The sequence below is a fragment of the Daphnia pulex genome, chromosome 12 (assembly GCF_021134715.1).
Source record: "Daphnia pulex isolate KAP4 chromosome 12, ASM2113471v1".
Taxonomy (NCBI): Eukaryota; Metazoa; Arthropoda; class Branchiopoda; order Diplostraca; family Daphniidae; genus Daphnia; species Daphnia pulex.
The window spans coordinates 8666333-8682449 of NC_060028.1; the positions used below are offsets into that span (position 1 = coordinate 8666333).

Sequence of the window (16117 nt, forward strand, 5' to 3'; positions counted from 1 at the left end):
TAGATAACCAAATTTAGTTTTTTTTAGTTTTTTGGAAGAATTCTTGCTGATCGTTATCCGCTTACCATCCTCCATGACGTGTAAGAGTGAAGCCTAAACGGGGATGACGGTCAACACTGACACGGACACCCACGACGCCTAATCCTTGCTGGGACAAGACTCTTCCGCGCAACACAGCCACTCTCCTGAAAAAAAAACAGTTACAAATACCAAAAGAAGCCCCGAAATTAGAACTGCGTGCGAAAATAAATTTGAAATATCTTTAATCTCTTTACTTGTCAACATATTCGTCCTTGTGGGCGTAGCTCTGGACGGCGTTGTCTTCGACGAGGAATTTCACGCGCTGGTAGAAACTACTGGCACCGCCCCCGTTGCTGGAGAGGACCGGCTTCCGGGAGGCGATGTCGGCCGGATCGGCTGACGCTAGGCACATCAAATGGTCGGTACACGAGGGATTGGAACAGCAATCGCTGTCGGCGCAATCCGTCAGCCCATCGCCGTCATTATCCTTGTCGTCGCCGCATTCCGTTTCCGTCATGATGGAACAATCAGTTCCAGTCCATCCCGGAGCGCATTCGCACCTGAATTGATTGGCCAGCAGCAAACTGTTGATTCCGTTTCCGGATTTTCCGCTCTGCAAGCAAACGCCTCGATTGTTGCCGCAGTTACCCGGACATCCATCTGTCGACAAAATGATTCATCAAAAATAAATTCCCTAATTTGGGTTTAAGCGGCTTATGTAGTTACCGAGAGTGCAATGACGTCCGTTCCATCCCCGTGAGCAGATGCAGGTACCGTTGACGCACTGGCCGTGTTGACTGCAACGAGGATCGCACGACGTCGACACCAGATGGCAACGAGAACCCATCCATCCGGCGTTACATAAGCAACTGCTGTTGACGCAACGGCCGTTCGGTCCGCAATCCGATTGGCAGGTTAACAAAGCTACAAATTATGTAAAAAAAAAAATCACATCATTGATTACAAATGATTCCATCATACAAGGTCAAAACGATATCATGAAATAAATTCGACCCCGAATCGTGCTGTTCAATCGATAGAGAAGCAGATCAACAATAGGCCGAAAATCAATTCGATTTCTTCCGCTGTCGCCCAGCTCCGATGATGATTTTTTTTTTGTTTGCCAACTGTCACACTCAGAACGCAGCTCGGCCTACGAGGACGGGCGGATCTGTGGGGGATTACTTGATGGGCTACCAGCAGTTGGGCGAGATTTTCTTGCAGCCTATGTTATTTGCGACCGGGCACTCTGCGGTATAGTGCGACGCGGCGCTGGTATTTGTGGAGTGAGGCTAATCCGTTGGAGAGTGGTTTTGTGCGAGCGTGTTTACCAAACGCTCTGCTGCAACTGTCGCCCTTCTTTCCCGTCTCCTGATTGTTGATTCAACGCGCTCCGGCCGGCTAGCTGCTACCCCCTTCACTACACCACACCCTCCGGTCTCCCCCACCCCCCACGCAAAACGTAAATAGACTTGATCCGCCCTGGGAAAAAAAATATCTATTCAATTCCATGATCAAATCTAATAAAGGCTTTCCACGGAAATGTCGGACCGTGACGCGGACTGGGCAACAAACGGAGGAGAAACAAGAGAATAAGATGAGAGAAATTGGAGTGCTGCGCTGTGCGTTGTTGCTATAGCGACGATATATGTAAGACGCTACAACGCAAAAGACCAGACGGACAAGTAGATCTTTTCTTTTCTATTTGAGTGGTGTTCCATGATGAAAGAGATCTCCTTTATCTTCTCTTTCTCTCTTCTACTTTTTTTCTTTCTGTTTTCTTGTTTGCCCTCGTTGTTGAGCTAGTTCATCCATCCATCCATCCATCTATAGGCAACCTTTTTTTTCCTCGGTAGATATTGGCCCGGATCTCTTTCACTTCCGAGCCGTGCTGACTGACGCTCGAATTTCTCTTTCTAGCGCGTTGCCATGGCGACTAATGCGTCGCAGAGGACGACGACGAGATAAAAGCAAAAGACCCAGTCGAAGACCATCAAAGAACAAACAAAAGAAGGTCGATAGCATGGCACGACCCCGTTTCGATCATCATCATCAGATTACGTAGAAATCCAAACAAACTTGCTATAGCTGGCGAACGCAATATTCCGGTCAACTTACGAGTCTCGCACGAAGCGCCCGTGTGCTCCGCGTCACACTGGCAACGGCCGTTGACGCAAGTTCCGTGCACCGAGCACGGAATCGAGCAGCTGATGACGAATCCTCCGCCGGTCGAACTGGAAGCAGCACTCAGCTCGCTGTAGGGCTGATCGCATTCCGCTCCTGTCCAGCCGGCTTCGCAATGACAGCGACCTCCGCCGTAAGCTCCTCGGCCGCTGCACAGTACCGGGCACACACCTGGAAGGAAAATTGCAAATTGATTGTTTGAAATGAAACTGACTGGGAAATTGGTTTTTACTTGTCGAGCAGTCGGTTCCAGCAAATCCGTCGCGACAAAGACATTTGCCGTTGAGGCATTGCCCACGTCCGTTGCAGTCATCCGGACAAGGAGTGGCAACCTCGTTGGTGAGTGTTAAACCGACGGCCACATCCTGACGCTGCGAGTCGTCGTTGTAGACGGCCAGGAACCAGCGCCCAGGTTCCACGGGTTTGACTAGTGACGTGTTGTAATAAGCGGGCCGGCTGCTGGTAGTTGGGCTGGACGAGGAGTTGAGCTGGCGCCGGAATCGGGCCATCAGAGTCTCATCGTGGACAAATTGGCTGAAATCGTGTTGGGTGATGGAAGGTGCCGCGTTGCGACGTCCGTACAGAGCGAAAGGAGCGCCCCGCGGTAGCTGGACTTCCATCCGGAGAGCCGACTGGCTTCCGCCAATTTGCACGTAAGCCACCCAAAGTTGAGCTGGTTCGATCGTTAGGAGTTTGAAACGGCCGTCCGCTTCCAGTTCCATGGCTCCGTTGGTGGAGGAGCTGATGGGGACCATTCCCAATCCGGCGAGATCCGGCGACGAATTTTTGTTGTTGGCGGCGGGTGTTTCGTTCAAAGAAGATACCGGTTGCTCCTGTCGAGATGGCCGGCCAGATCCGCTCTCACCCCCACCGGGATCGCCAGTGCTCGCGACAGAACTGGAAGCTGTTCGAGGCGGTGCGGATTCTGCAGGGGGTAAAACAACAACAAAATCAAATAATCCGACGACACAACAACATTGACCCAACCAAATATTCCACGTACCTTTGACGGGCATTTTGTTGTTGTTGACGTTGTCCTCTCTGGGCAAAGTGACTTGAGCGTCCTCGATTAGGATGCAGTTGGGGTCCGACGCCGTCGACGCTCCGATTGAGCTCACTGTGGTGATTCATTGACATTGACACTAAGTTTAACGAGCTCGGCCGGAACTTGTAGTCATTATCGACTTACCGGTAAAGTAGGCGAGAGCCGCCGCAAGTAATCCGCAGGTGAGCAAGAGAGCGATGGCCAAAAGGCGCCACGAACATTGGGGCGTGGCGCAGCCCTTGCCGGGACCGCCGCCGACTCCCCGTCCTCCGCCGATGACGCCCAGCCCGAGATGATGGTGGTGGTTCATGTCGGCGCCCGACGACGACGAGCGGGCGTCTCCGTTGCCACGACGCATCAGCCACGACGATTGGAGAGAAGACGTCAGCGTCTGGCGGCTGGTGCTCGTCCCGTGCCCTGGGTAACGCAATTAAGAGCCAATCAGCATGAAATTCGGGAAGAGGCGACGACGACGACGACAATGTCAAACATTTACACAATTACAACATTAGAGTTGACTTTGCGACTGTCACTAAACATCGGGCGAGCTGCTGGGATGCTGCCGGGACTGCTGTCGGGAGTAGTAGAATGTGTGGATTGTGCTGGATCTCAATTAAACGGAGCACAAAGAGGAATGGCGACGTCGGGCGTATGGCCCAGAGGGCCGTAAATATACAGCTCTCCTCTAATTGGTTGGTTGCCGAGCAGTTGCCGACATAGTCGACACGGGCGGGTGAGGGAGAGGAGGCCTAGCGACTAGACTAATTGGCAAGTAGTTAATCGTGTGTCGAACTTGTATCCGTGTGCCGTTCGCATTCCGCTCGTTATTAACTGAGCGTATCAACGTTTATGTCGGGTTCGCCTCCAGCGTCAAAACTCACGAAATTCTAGCGAACAAAACTATTTTTTTTTTCTTCCCCTTATTTGATTTTTTACAAGTTAAAATAAAAAAATGGAGGAGACGCAGTTTCGGATGTGACGACCCCGTGAGTTATACACAACGACGATCGCTACCTTATGAAAATAATTGGCTTTTTATTTCCCCCTAATGATTTCAAAAGGACTAGGGGATGCTGTACTGCTGCAGGGTCTAAACATGGAAGTTGTCGATGAGCTTGCATAGGATACGGATAATCATCGTTTTGTGCTCATGGCTGACATCAATGGAGCCGATGCCGAGGGAGCGGTGGTCGGGTAAAATGAGGGAATATCCAAGGAAGGTTAGATTACATCGACGCTTCTCATCGCTGGGGGGCTGTAATGATGCAGCAGAGAAGAACCCAGTCGAGTGCATACCAAATAATTGAGTCAACTTGTAGTAGTAGTACACACACACACAGACTGATCAAGTCAAGATGTCGCTACGAGGTTCAGAATGAAATGTGATGGGCCGGCTGCGGCCGCCAGCCCGGATGAAGGAAAATGATGTCGAGGAAAGTCGCAATTTACCTGGGTGATTGTATCTGGTTGAATGACTGCTGCTCGTGTGACTGGCTCCGCTGTGGTGATGAATGTTGGGGTCGTGCTGGCCGTGCATCAGGTCGTGATGAGGACCCTGACTGGGCAGCAGGGTCATGACGAGACGGCCAGACGGATCGCCTGGCACTGGCGTCAGGACGTGATGATTGTTGGGGGCGTTCATCATCATCGGGTTGGTGATGTTCGAAGAGGAGACCGTGTTCGGCCCATTGTGGTGTCCCCTGCAAGTTCAAAAAAGACAATAATCAATACCAATCAAACAATCGATCGACATGGAAATAAAACAAAAAACAAAACCAAAAAACCCCCCAAAAAACTCGGGTCGGGTCTGGCTCAATCTAAGTAAAGTAAAGCCGCTCGGGCCGTTGGGACTCTGCTGGCAGCTAATGGAGTTGGAGTGTAGGTTATGTATACACTACATCAGAGGGAGAGCTGCTTGCGTGTCGAGTTCATTTGGTGAGTGGAGAGGGGGGGGGGGCAGCAACAGTAATGCTGCATAGCAGAAACCAATTGAAAGAGAAAGAAGGCGAAGGAAAATCGAGCGAAAATACAAAGACACAAGTAATCAAGACTACAACAAGGCGAGACGTGTGCGCATCTGAGCTAGACGAGTCATATCCCGAGTATAAGGCCGCCACTACTCTACTGCACGAGAGAGAGAGAGTGGGTGATTGTCACTGCGTGTGTTTGGAGTAGATTGGATCAGTCGCACAGCAGCAGCAGCAGCACTGGCGGGAGTAATACAATTAAAGAAAACTCCCACGGCGGCCGTGAAGAAGAACCTCTCGCGTCCCTTTTATGTATTTCTTTCTCTTTCTCTGCCTACCATCGGGATGTCGGTTCGTCGCACTTTTCCATCAATTTCTTTTGTCTCGTCGCCGGGGACGTTAATGACGACGGGCGCGACGATATCTATGACCGACCAGGTCACGGCCCAGTCGTCCTTTTTTCGCTTTCTGTTCCAAGTTCGATATCCGACCTCGTCCTTCTTCCACGTCTCTCCGCTTCATCTCGCGTCGTGGATCGAAAAAGAGACCAAAGCCAAAAAGGCCATCATCAGTCTCTCACAAAAGGCCCACCACTGCCGCCGCACACCCATCCACACACAGAAATCGTTCATCGATTATTGATTCCCACCACTCTACCGCCCGCCCACCAAGTCCATTTCGAAATGCTGGACGATGTACAGTCAAAGCCGAGCAGGACGGACGGGGCTAACCCAATCAATAGAATGACACATTCCGTCTTTTTTTCTTTCTCTCTCTCTCTTTCAACTGTTATTTCGCTCGGGATGACCAGAAACCTTCCTGCTGATGCCATTCCGTTCTTTTCCACCTATAACCCTAAAACCTATCGAGGGAAAAAGTTGGCTGGGTGCGAAAACCAGTTAAAGACAAACGAAATCGCTAGACATGTGAGCTGGAAGAAAGAAAAGAAAAAAGCAAATATCCGCCACCGCCCCGGTGGCGGAAGAGCTTGATATGTAGAGAGTACGCACCGGAAGACGACCGACCAATTGCAAAAGATATTATACAAGAGAAAAAAAAAGGAGATTTCCTTTCTTGGCCGTCGACACTCGGTCCCGCCGCCGCTGCTGTGTACATGTGATAAAGATCTAGGAGCGTGATTGGCATTCAGAGCATCTCCGCGTAGGTCGGCTAGTCTCCATAGTCTCTCTCGGCTGTCTGTGTACATGGCCATTGTCCGACCGTTTCCCCAAGACAAAAGTCGGAAACAACAAAGTCGACTTGGCGCGCGCTGGATATAAAGGATTCCTTTCATTCCGTCTTCTTCTTCTTCTTTTTCTTTTTTTTTTTTTTTTTCTCCTCGGACGAGTTTGTGGATTCTCTCTTGTTCGGACATCCTGTACGTACCAGACGCGTACACTGACGTTGTGATTCCCTACAGAGTTATATATTCCGTGCTCCGTGCGCGTGTTTAGTGTCGACATTTACCGGCCCCTTGTCGTCTTAAAGCCGGCACGACTCCGGCACAACTTGAATGTATAGTGTCTGACTGGCGTCGCTAGGGTACGGCTCTCCTCGGCTACTGCTACTGTCATCCGCCGCCCAGCTTCCCTTTCCAATAGACATTCTATCTAGTTTTTCCTTTTGTCGCTTTTTACGTGCGTCTTCGTCACGCTCACGCCGCCCTTTCCCCCCACCTCTTATATATATTCCCACCCGGCCGCCGCCTGCTAGATTCGTCTTCCTTTCACCTCCCACACATACATAACAATATAGATCATGATTTATATCTCTCGTGAAAATTCTCTACACCAGAAAATGCAGCCGCTCTCTCACCCGAATGTCCTCACTGATACGCCACTGAAACCCCCCCCCCTCCTCCTTCCCGTCGCCCCATGTGTTGAAGGATATGAGGGGAAATTTGTCTTTCACACATTTATACGCACATTTCCATCCTATCCGGGCCATCTGTTATGACTGGAGGCAAACAACAGGGGCGACTGTCGTAGTTATTTTTGATGTACGTATTGTTATTATTGCAGGGACGCTCTTTAGCTCTCTAGCTCTCTCTCTCGTCTCCTCTATTGGATTGCACCACAGCAGCTCAGCAGCCCAGCAGCGGTCGTGAAAAAATAAATAAATAACGGGCTGCATCATTTTTTTTCCTTCTCGGATGGGGGCGATTTGATTTTCCCGGCGTCTGTCTCGTCTCTAACATCGTCCCATATAAGTGTGACTGGAATGAAATGATCGAGCTTGAGCGGTGACCCTCACCGCCACCGCGTCGGATCGTTACGCCACGGTACAAGTCGATGACGTCCGCCATTCAAAAGGGAAACTGATCAAGAAGAGAGAGCCAATAGATAGAGCCGAGGGTCTTGATAGCGACGAGCTGACTTACGACGTCTAAAGATCTACTATACTCCTGAAAGGCTAATGCTGTCGTCGTCGTCGTCGTCGTCGACGAGCGATCGATTATTTCGTGGGCGCTCCACTGCAACTACTTAGAAAATCCAGTCCATCAAGCCAGCAACGGGATGAGGTTTGGTTTGACTCGACTGATTACCATGACGATGAATCCCACTATTTGTGATGTCGCTCACGTTTTCCCTTTGGCTTAAAATATACACAACAGCAGCAGCAGTAAAGAATCAGATCGACGGCAAGGAGCAATGGCGGTGCACCGAATAGAGAGCCATAGCCAAAGTAGTATTGAACCATCCGTTGATGGTTCAAAGTCTGGCTATAGATATACGTATATATAAAAGTCGCTACACTACTTTACGGCCACTCGAATTTCGCAGCAGCGGGATCAGACTCTTCTTTAAAAGAATTGCGTCAGTGTTGGTTTGGTTGGATGGGAAAACGAGCGAAATGGGAAAAACATTTTTTGGGGGCTTTTCTAAATATTTTCTTTTTGGAAAAAGCAAACATGGAAGAAACGACTACGTAGAAAAGCGAACGGAAGCAAAGGTTTAGGTTTCATGGGCCGGAACGAAAGGTTCTCTGGAGAGTCGTCTCTTTCCTAGATATGTACACTGGGAGAGAGAGAGAGAAGCGGTTTTTCGGTTCGATCTCGTCTGTGTGTACAGCATTGAGTGCCTCAACTGCTTTCACCGTGTCACGAAAACCTGGGCACCATCCCGCAGCTCCTCTCAGTCGGAAATGATGTCGTCGGTATATATACTAGTCTAGTCTCTCTCTCTCGTCCACCACACGCACACCAACCGACGGAAACTTCCATTCCTGTGATTCTTCCGCTTTCCATTTCCCTCCCCTCCCACCCATATACACAAGACACAACACAAATCCCTTTCAAAATAATTCGTTAGTGAACTTTTGTCGCCCGAATTGAGTTTGCACGTTTCAACAATTCCCTCCAAGAAAAAGATAAACACACACACAGCCAGAAAAGAAAAGAAAAGAAAACAAAGGACAGCAGTTGCCGCCGCCGCCCGGCACGTTTTATGGATGAAAAGCGAAGATGTATATTTATAGTAGCGACTTTGGCTTCTGCCTTCAATCCCCCTGATGGTTGCCCCCCCCCCCTCCATCTCTTACTTCGTTTTGGCCACCGGGATCAGCAGAGCTCCCGCGCGTTCAAATGATGCAAAATAGGCGACTTCTGGGATGGCAAGGGGGGGAGAGGAGGCTGCCAGTTTTTCTGTACTAGATGAAATTCGAGAGCAGCAGCGGCGGCGGCGGTGGCTTTCCCTTGACTGCCTCGCATCGCATGATTGGTTTATGCAAACACGTTGAGTTGCCTCCGATGCCAAGTCGACTATATAGACCGCGCATAGCGAAAGTCTTCCCTTTTTTCTTCTTCTTTTTTTTAATAATAATAATAATAAAAAGCTCCAACATTTTCAAATGATGATGTTGTCAAGAAGGGTTCTCCCGCTCGATAGTAGCAGCTAGGCCTCTCTCTCTTTCTCTTTCGGCATCTCTTTATTAGTAACGCAAATGACGAAACATTAGGTCCGCTCCCTGGGCGGTGCGTCGTGTGAGCGAGCGCACGTGTCGTTTGATCTGGGCGAGATTTCCTCTTCTCTTCTCTTTCGCCCGTCGTAATTCCAACCGACCTACCAATCGGGCCCCTTTTTTGCTCTTCTGACTGCCGCCAACCTAGGCCCATTCGCTTACATTCACACATCAAATTGAGAAATAAGAGATGGGGTGGCGGCGCTCTTGGTAACGGAAGCCTAATATGCATAATTCCATTGCGTAAAACGGCGGCCGCCCGACGCCCTCGTACAGACAATAACGGACAGCAGCCAAGCGGCAAAGAAGAAGAGCTATCCATTTGACACGGCCCTTGAACTCCAAACACAGTAGTAGTCGTATAGTAGTAGTGTGGGACCCAGCCAGCAACGGAGTAGTAGGAGTATTCTAATACACAACTAGTAGTGAGACGTACTCTGGGGACCATTGCTCCCTCTTTCTCGTGTCTAATTGTAGTGTGCACATGTCTAGCTCATTATACCGCCGGTAACACTATTAAGCACACTTGAAAGTGAGCACTCAAAAGTGAGTTGAAACCGAGTCCAAAGTGAATAAGACAAGGCCAGCAGCAGTAGCAGCAGCAGCAGTACAAAAGTTGGCCTTGCACACACGGCGCAAAAGTTCAAAGCCAAGTTGCGCTGGACCCCCGACCGACCAGCAGCAGAGTCGATCTGCTGGCGCCTTTCTTCTTCCCAAGTTCAAATGGACAAGTCGAAATATTGCACAAGTACTACACTTTACCTGTTTAACGTGTTGTGGCCCAGTGTGTGACTTCCGTGCTGTCGGTTATTGTCTGCCGGTAGAAAGTTCCAGCCAGAGTTCGACGGTGTCTTGCCTGCAAGAGATAAGAAAAGAAAAAAACTCATCAACTTTGGACGGAGAAAAATCAACATTTGAATTGCTAACGATGAATGAAAATGTGTTCCCCCTTCGTCTTCTCTCTGTTGGATATATATCAGTGTTTAGACAGTCGCTCGAACGGGAGTTGTGAATTTCGACAGTCTAAACTTTATTATATAAGGAATCTAAAATAAGCAAAGATCAACAAGCCAAAGAGCGCACTAGGAGGGGGATTATCGATCGACTATTTTTTCCCCCTTCTTCTTTCTCAATTACAGATGGCTTACGGTCGGTAGTCTATAGCACGTCCCTCCCACTCGACTGTAAAATGCGTTTACCTATACTAGAGACAATATATTATTAGTCAATTCCCCGCATGTAGAGAAGATCCTACGTAAAAAGAAGAAAAGGGGGCAAAGGAGAAAGGCAATATGGGGAGCACTAGTGTAATAAACGCTAATCAATCGAGTTCTTTCGGGCTTGGTCTCTGGTGGAGAGATCTATTCACGAGACAAATGGAAAGATTCCGGCTGCACGACAGGGATGATAGTGAGTCGACTATACTCCCTTACAGAAAACCCAACACCCACATTTATATCCCCCCCCTCCCTCCCTTTCTCTCCTAGCTTCTCCGTGTCTCTGTATCGCATATCCAACACACAACTCTGTACTACTCGAGTAGTAGTACACATATACACACTTATAATAATAAATGGGATGGAAATCCAATTACGGATGACATTGTGAGCGCGTCTTCGTACCAGTGGTGGCCCCTGGCCCGTCTCCTTTACGGCTCTTTGAAAATGCCTTCCCCATTCGTCCCGAATACCATTCACGGGCGAATGCACAGAGCACACGAAAAGTTGAGCTATACAAAATGCATATCAGTAGGCGAAAAGAAATAAGGGAGCTAGAGACTTTTCTGTGTGTGTTGCTAAGCTTTTTGTGCCGATCGGCCGAGATTTTCCCTAGAAGAAAAAAGGTTTCTCCAAACGTCGAAAATGTTTGTAACTTGAGCCGTTTCATTTCCGCCCTCGACTTGATTTTCGTGTTTCTCGGGGAAACCAAGTCGCGACTCCACCTCTTCCGCGTCCGAGACATTATCTCCTCTTTAAAAACTTTGGAGGGGAAAATCACGCGCAGTAATCGCATTGAACGACATTCCCTGGCCAACGGGCGGAAAAGAGGTGGTGAACTGGATGGCCATCAACCCACGCCCGTCATTTTTGGATTTTTCCGATGAGCGGTGGACTTTTGTGCAAGTGTATCAAGGCGTGGATGAGAGAAACTCGTCCAACTTATTGACCAACACACGAGAGACATAAAGAGGAGCTCGATAGACTCTAAACGCAACTATAGAGTCGCGCGTCCGTGATGTGCTGTTATTCAGTTCCGTTGTTGCCAAGTGCAGCAGAGATCATCTCATCACGGCGTCGCCGTCGTCGACATCATCAAAGGAAACTTTTGAACAGGGCCAAAGGATCGAGGACGTTCCTCCCCCACCACCACCCCACCCTTTCCACCCCGCCGACCGTGTTCAAATAGACGTCTATACTAATTAAACAATCCCGGCCACCCCTTCAACTCTTTGTCTGTCCTCAAAAAGTCGAATGCCAAAGTGCTGAGGCAGATCGACGACGAGCTTTGCCAGCCGTTTGTTCTCGCCCAGTTTCACCCCCACCAAGAAAAATGGCGAGTGGCACATCTTCAATGAATGGGAAGCGAACCCAAAATTTCCTTAGAGTTACACAGTTGACACAAGAGTTTACTCTATCTCTCTAGATATCGATTGTCTAACTATTACTGGCCATCTATTTTACTGGACGAAAACAGCTGCTGCTGTGACTCAATTTGGCCTTAACCCTCTTTTTCTTTCGGGCCGCCACCACTTCACCCTCTCATCTGTTTGCAGTTGTTTGCACCAATTCGACAAAATGGCAGCAGCGGACAGAGAAAAGAGCCCCCCCCCCCCCGTTCAAGTGTCGATAGAACGCACATCGGGTGGTGGGGGAGAAGAAAAAAAAAACCCCAAATGATCCAACAGTGGGAACATTGGCAGATGGGAACCACAATGGGAAAGGGAGAGAGACACTGTAATAGTCGGCGGCCGGGAATATATTTCCAACAGCCGACTAGAACTATAAGGAGAAGTGGGTTGTGGTAGCAAGTGGCGTCATCCACTTTGAATTTCAAATAAATGGCACACACACACACACAACCCCTACAGCCTCTCTGCGCGCGCACACACACTCAAATGTCTCCCGCAATGATCGGCAATCGTCTCCCCCTTTAAGAGACACGCTCCAGCCCGCTGAGCTGTAAATGGCCGTTTACCGTGAAATATGCATACCTCTTCCCTTTTTTTATTTTTTTTTATTTCCTGCCATCTCTCTCACCGTCAATAAAAAAGAGAACGACGAGATGCGTCTAGGAAAAAAAAGCTGATGGCCCATTTTGAATTGCGACCGAGGACTGTATTTTTTCCAGTCAAAGTAAAATGGCGGAAGAGGAGCGGGATAAAATTTCGAAACAGCAGTACACATGTTATCGGGTGGTAGCCTATGGCATCGATAGGCAAAATTTGAATCCCTTGACGTCTGTTTGCAGCCTGGCCCAAGATGAAGTTGCGATGAAAACTTCAAAAGGCTCATCGCTTTGATGTATTGAAAGCAATCACCGAAAGTATATATATATAGATATACATATCTCTACGAATGTGGAGGCGCAAGAGGCGGCAATCATCTCTTTCCACACATGTGAACCTTCTATGACGACAAACGAATAGCACGAGACGACGCCCTGGCCCCCCACCATATAACTCCGGCCATCCAGCCGTTAAAGCATCGCCGTCATCGTCGTCGTCGTCGTGTTGTCGTTGGGCGCGTCAGTTGGCTGGATAAATAGGCCAATAGCTCGGGCGGCTGCAGCGACATATTCCGCCGATGATGGGTCGCTCATTCGTCTTCTTTCATATGTCTAACGGTCGCTCCTTATTATATCAGGCGGCCGTAATATCTCAACCCTCCCCCACAAAAAAATAAAAAGCCGGTTCGCACTTAATCTATCGATACGGTCCTACTTCCGGTATTATTGCACACGCATCCATCCGTCTCTTTTCCTTTTTCTAATCACATACCTCCACGTGCCGTACACGAAAAAGTGGGGGAAAAAAAGAAGATGATGAACTTTGTGGTTAGGACTTTGAGTGCGACTTTTGACACTTGGACAAGTGACGAATGTTTGAAACACATCGAGAAAAAGTGGGATAGAAAAAGGAGAAGAAAAAAAGTGGCGGCTGTGCTGATTCTGACTTTGATGGCCGGCGACAATGGGAGGTCGAAAGCCGGGCGACCGAATAAGACTCTCTCTCTCGCACACACTCTAGCTCGCGTGTTCTCAAAGAGGCGAGCGCTCGGCTCTTGTGTCTGTGGATGAAGGGGATCCTCTTGGAAAGCCGCAATTCAGCACAAGTCACGACAGAAGAAGAAGAAGGAATATAGTCAAAGAATAGCTAACCAAATCGGTCGGCATTCACCCAGGGTGCACACAATCCACTTTCAGTATGTCATCGACGATTGTTGTTGACGCGCCAGAGCGCCAAATCCAAAATGATGAAGAAAAAACCCAACACCCAGCATCCAGCACCCCCCCCCCACACACACGCCAGTTCTATAGATTGACGAAGGAGAGAGAGTTATAAGTCAGCCCAAATTGCTGAGCTCGTCTGTACACAATGGCACGTCGGCGGCACCCCGTGAATAGAGAATCTCAACTGCTAGCTCCCATTTCTTCTCCTCCTTTTCTCGATGTAGTATACGTACTACTCGAGGCATATTGGAATAAAATATGAACCAGTTTGAATGAGAAGAAGAAAAAGCATCGAGGGCGGGCCTGGTCGAGACGCCATTCGGCTTGATGAAAGTGCGCCGGGGCCTAGTTTATACGCGCACACAGACGTAATACATATATATACCAGGCAAAAGAACTTGTCTCTTTGACTGCGACTTTGACTTCGAAATGGTTAGGCAGGAAAGGAAAAAAAAAACCCATTCCGGGCGGAGGAGGAGGAGGACGTGGATATATAAAATCTCCATCCATCCATTTGGGCCAGACAGACGTTTCATATGCAGCTGCTACTCTCGGCCGAGCTTTTTATGCGATCGAGAAGATGCGCCGCGCCGAGACTTACGCCGGAGCAAAAGAGACAAGAAAAAAAGAAAGTCGCAGCACGAAGAGGAGGAGGAATGAAGGCACCGATCACAAATTCAATTCGCCCGTGTGCGTGTGTGTATAGATACTGAAAGAAAGGAATATCTAAACCAATAAAGGTGCAGGCACTTTTCGATATTCCCTGATAGACGTCGCACTGCGCACTTTTTAGCTCTCATCCAGCCAGAGCCAATAGTGTTAGGATCTTTCTCTCTCTCTCGATTTTACTGAATAAAAATCTCGACTTAAAAAAAAGAAATCTAATTCAATGTTGTACACAAGAGCATCTGCGAGGGAATTCCTTTGAAACGCAGCCTCTAGACTCTTCCAGAACATCTCGAATTGGTCAATGGTTCCCTCAAGTCCATTTGTTACCCTCGCCGGCCCAGATTGAAATCGTGAATCATTTCTCTTTGGCCTTTGCCAGGATCGAGGCCGGCCGGCCCCCATGAATAGTGCACATGCCCAAAGAATATCCAATGTCACTATATATACACGGGCTCCAGCGTTCTCCACGATCCGCACATCAAATATATATAGATATAGATTCCCTTGCCTCTTCCGATTCTTCCTGTGCTGCTGGAAGGAAGGAAGGACCTTCTTTTTCATATAAACAATGTTTAAGAGCCCCGGGCTCTCGATGTAATATACTATTTGATAGGCGCCCATTCAGAATCCCAAATGATACGCCAATTTTCGAACAAGACAAAATGGGCCAAAAGAATCTCCGATGAGAAAGAGAGAAAAGACATTCCAGTCGTCCAGCCGACCGTGTGCTGTCCTATCAAAATCAAGAGAAGCCAACACAATTTGTGGGGGAGGCGCGGAGGGGCGAGAGATTCCGATCGTCCAGTCGAGCGAATATGATCCAGTTGAAGGCGGGGGAGTCGAGCGATCCGCGACTTGAAAAGTGCCACAAAATGAAGCAGCGGCGGTGGTGGCGGCGGCTCCATTGTATCAAGAGAAATGGCGACGACGACCGACCAACGAGAACGAAATGAAATCAAGCGACGGGGCGGTCGTTCGTTTCCGCCTCTGGCCGGGCAATTTGATCGCAATCGATACAACAAAAGAATATATAAGATGCACACAGCAGCAGCACATCCAGTCCTAATGCCCCCCTCTTCCTACCACCACCAATACACTACATATTCTCGGATGGTCCCCCCTTTTCCACATCTATATTACTCTGCTCCGATGGCGTCATTGTGCGTCGCCGTCGACGGACGACGACGCTGAGAGCTTAAGAGCCGGCGTGATTCGACACGGCAATGCCTTAAAGAGTTTCCTCCTCCGGCCACAGATAGGACGACGACGACGACGACATGGTTGAATAGAAGGGGGGACCACGGAGAAAATGGACGGCCGACAGGACACGAGGATTTGATCGGGAGAGAGATAGACGCTGGCATCGCCCGCGTTCCAATCCAGCGGCAGAATTGAGCCCACGCCGTAATGACAATTGCGGCGGGACATTCTATACACACACACACAACTCTAAATAGTATTGGGGGGAGATGTATTCGCGTCTTTAGATAACCGTGACAGACATGCAGACGGACCGTTGATTCGAAATCGGAAAGGATCTTGACGGACGGACGGACGACCATAAAGGATCTCGAAACCATCCATCATTTCAGACGTCGTCCCCAACCCCCCTTTCTCATCTCGGCTATTGTGATTGACGCTCCCTACCCTACGGCAAGTAATGATCTGAAATCCAATATGCCAATTATTCAGCAGACAACAAACAAAAAGAACAAAAAAATTCATTTTTTTTGGCGCGCCAATCGATCGGAATTTATCTCACAATCAATTAACGGGCCAACAACCGGTAACACGAATCCACCCCAGCACTTTTTGTTTTTTG

At 49.0% G+C, this 16117-nt stretch overlaps 1 protein-coding gene across 3 annotated transcripts in view; it reads right to left on the reverse strand.

Moving 5' to 3' along the window:
• Nucleotides 1–16117, reverse strand: part of LOC124209537 (teneurin-a-like) — a 114551-nt gene that overhangs the window by 6420 nt on the left and 92014 nt on the right. For all 3 annotated transcript variants that reach the window (XM_046607561.1, XM_046607562.1, XM_046607563.1), the window contains 9 exons: nucleotides 9940–10033; nucleotides 4700–4950; nucleotides 3395–3667; nucleotides 3209–3322; nucleotides 2438–3130; nucleotides 2140–2376; nucleotides 748–945; nucleotides 276–681; nucleotides 66–185 (listed from right to left, as the gene is read on the reverse strand). In XM_046607561.1, coding sequence (XP_046463517.1) covers nucleotides 66–185; nucleotides 276–681; nucleotides 748–945; nucleotides 2140–2376; nucleotides 2438–3130; nucleotides 3209–3322; nucleotides 3395–3667; nucleotides 4700–4950; nucleotides 9940–10033 — 2386 coding nt within the window. The remainder of the gene's footprint in view (nucleotides 1–65; nucleotides 186–275; nucleotides 682–747; nucleotides 946–2139; nucleotides 2377–2437; nucleotides 3131–3208; nucleotides 3323–3394; nucleotides 3668–4699; nucleotides 4951–9939; nucleotides 10034–16117) is intronic.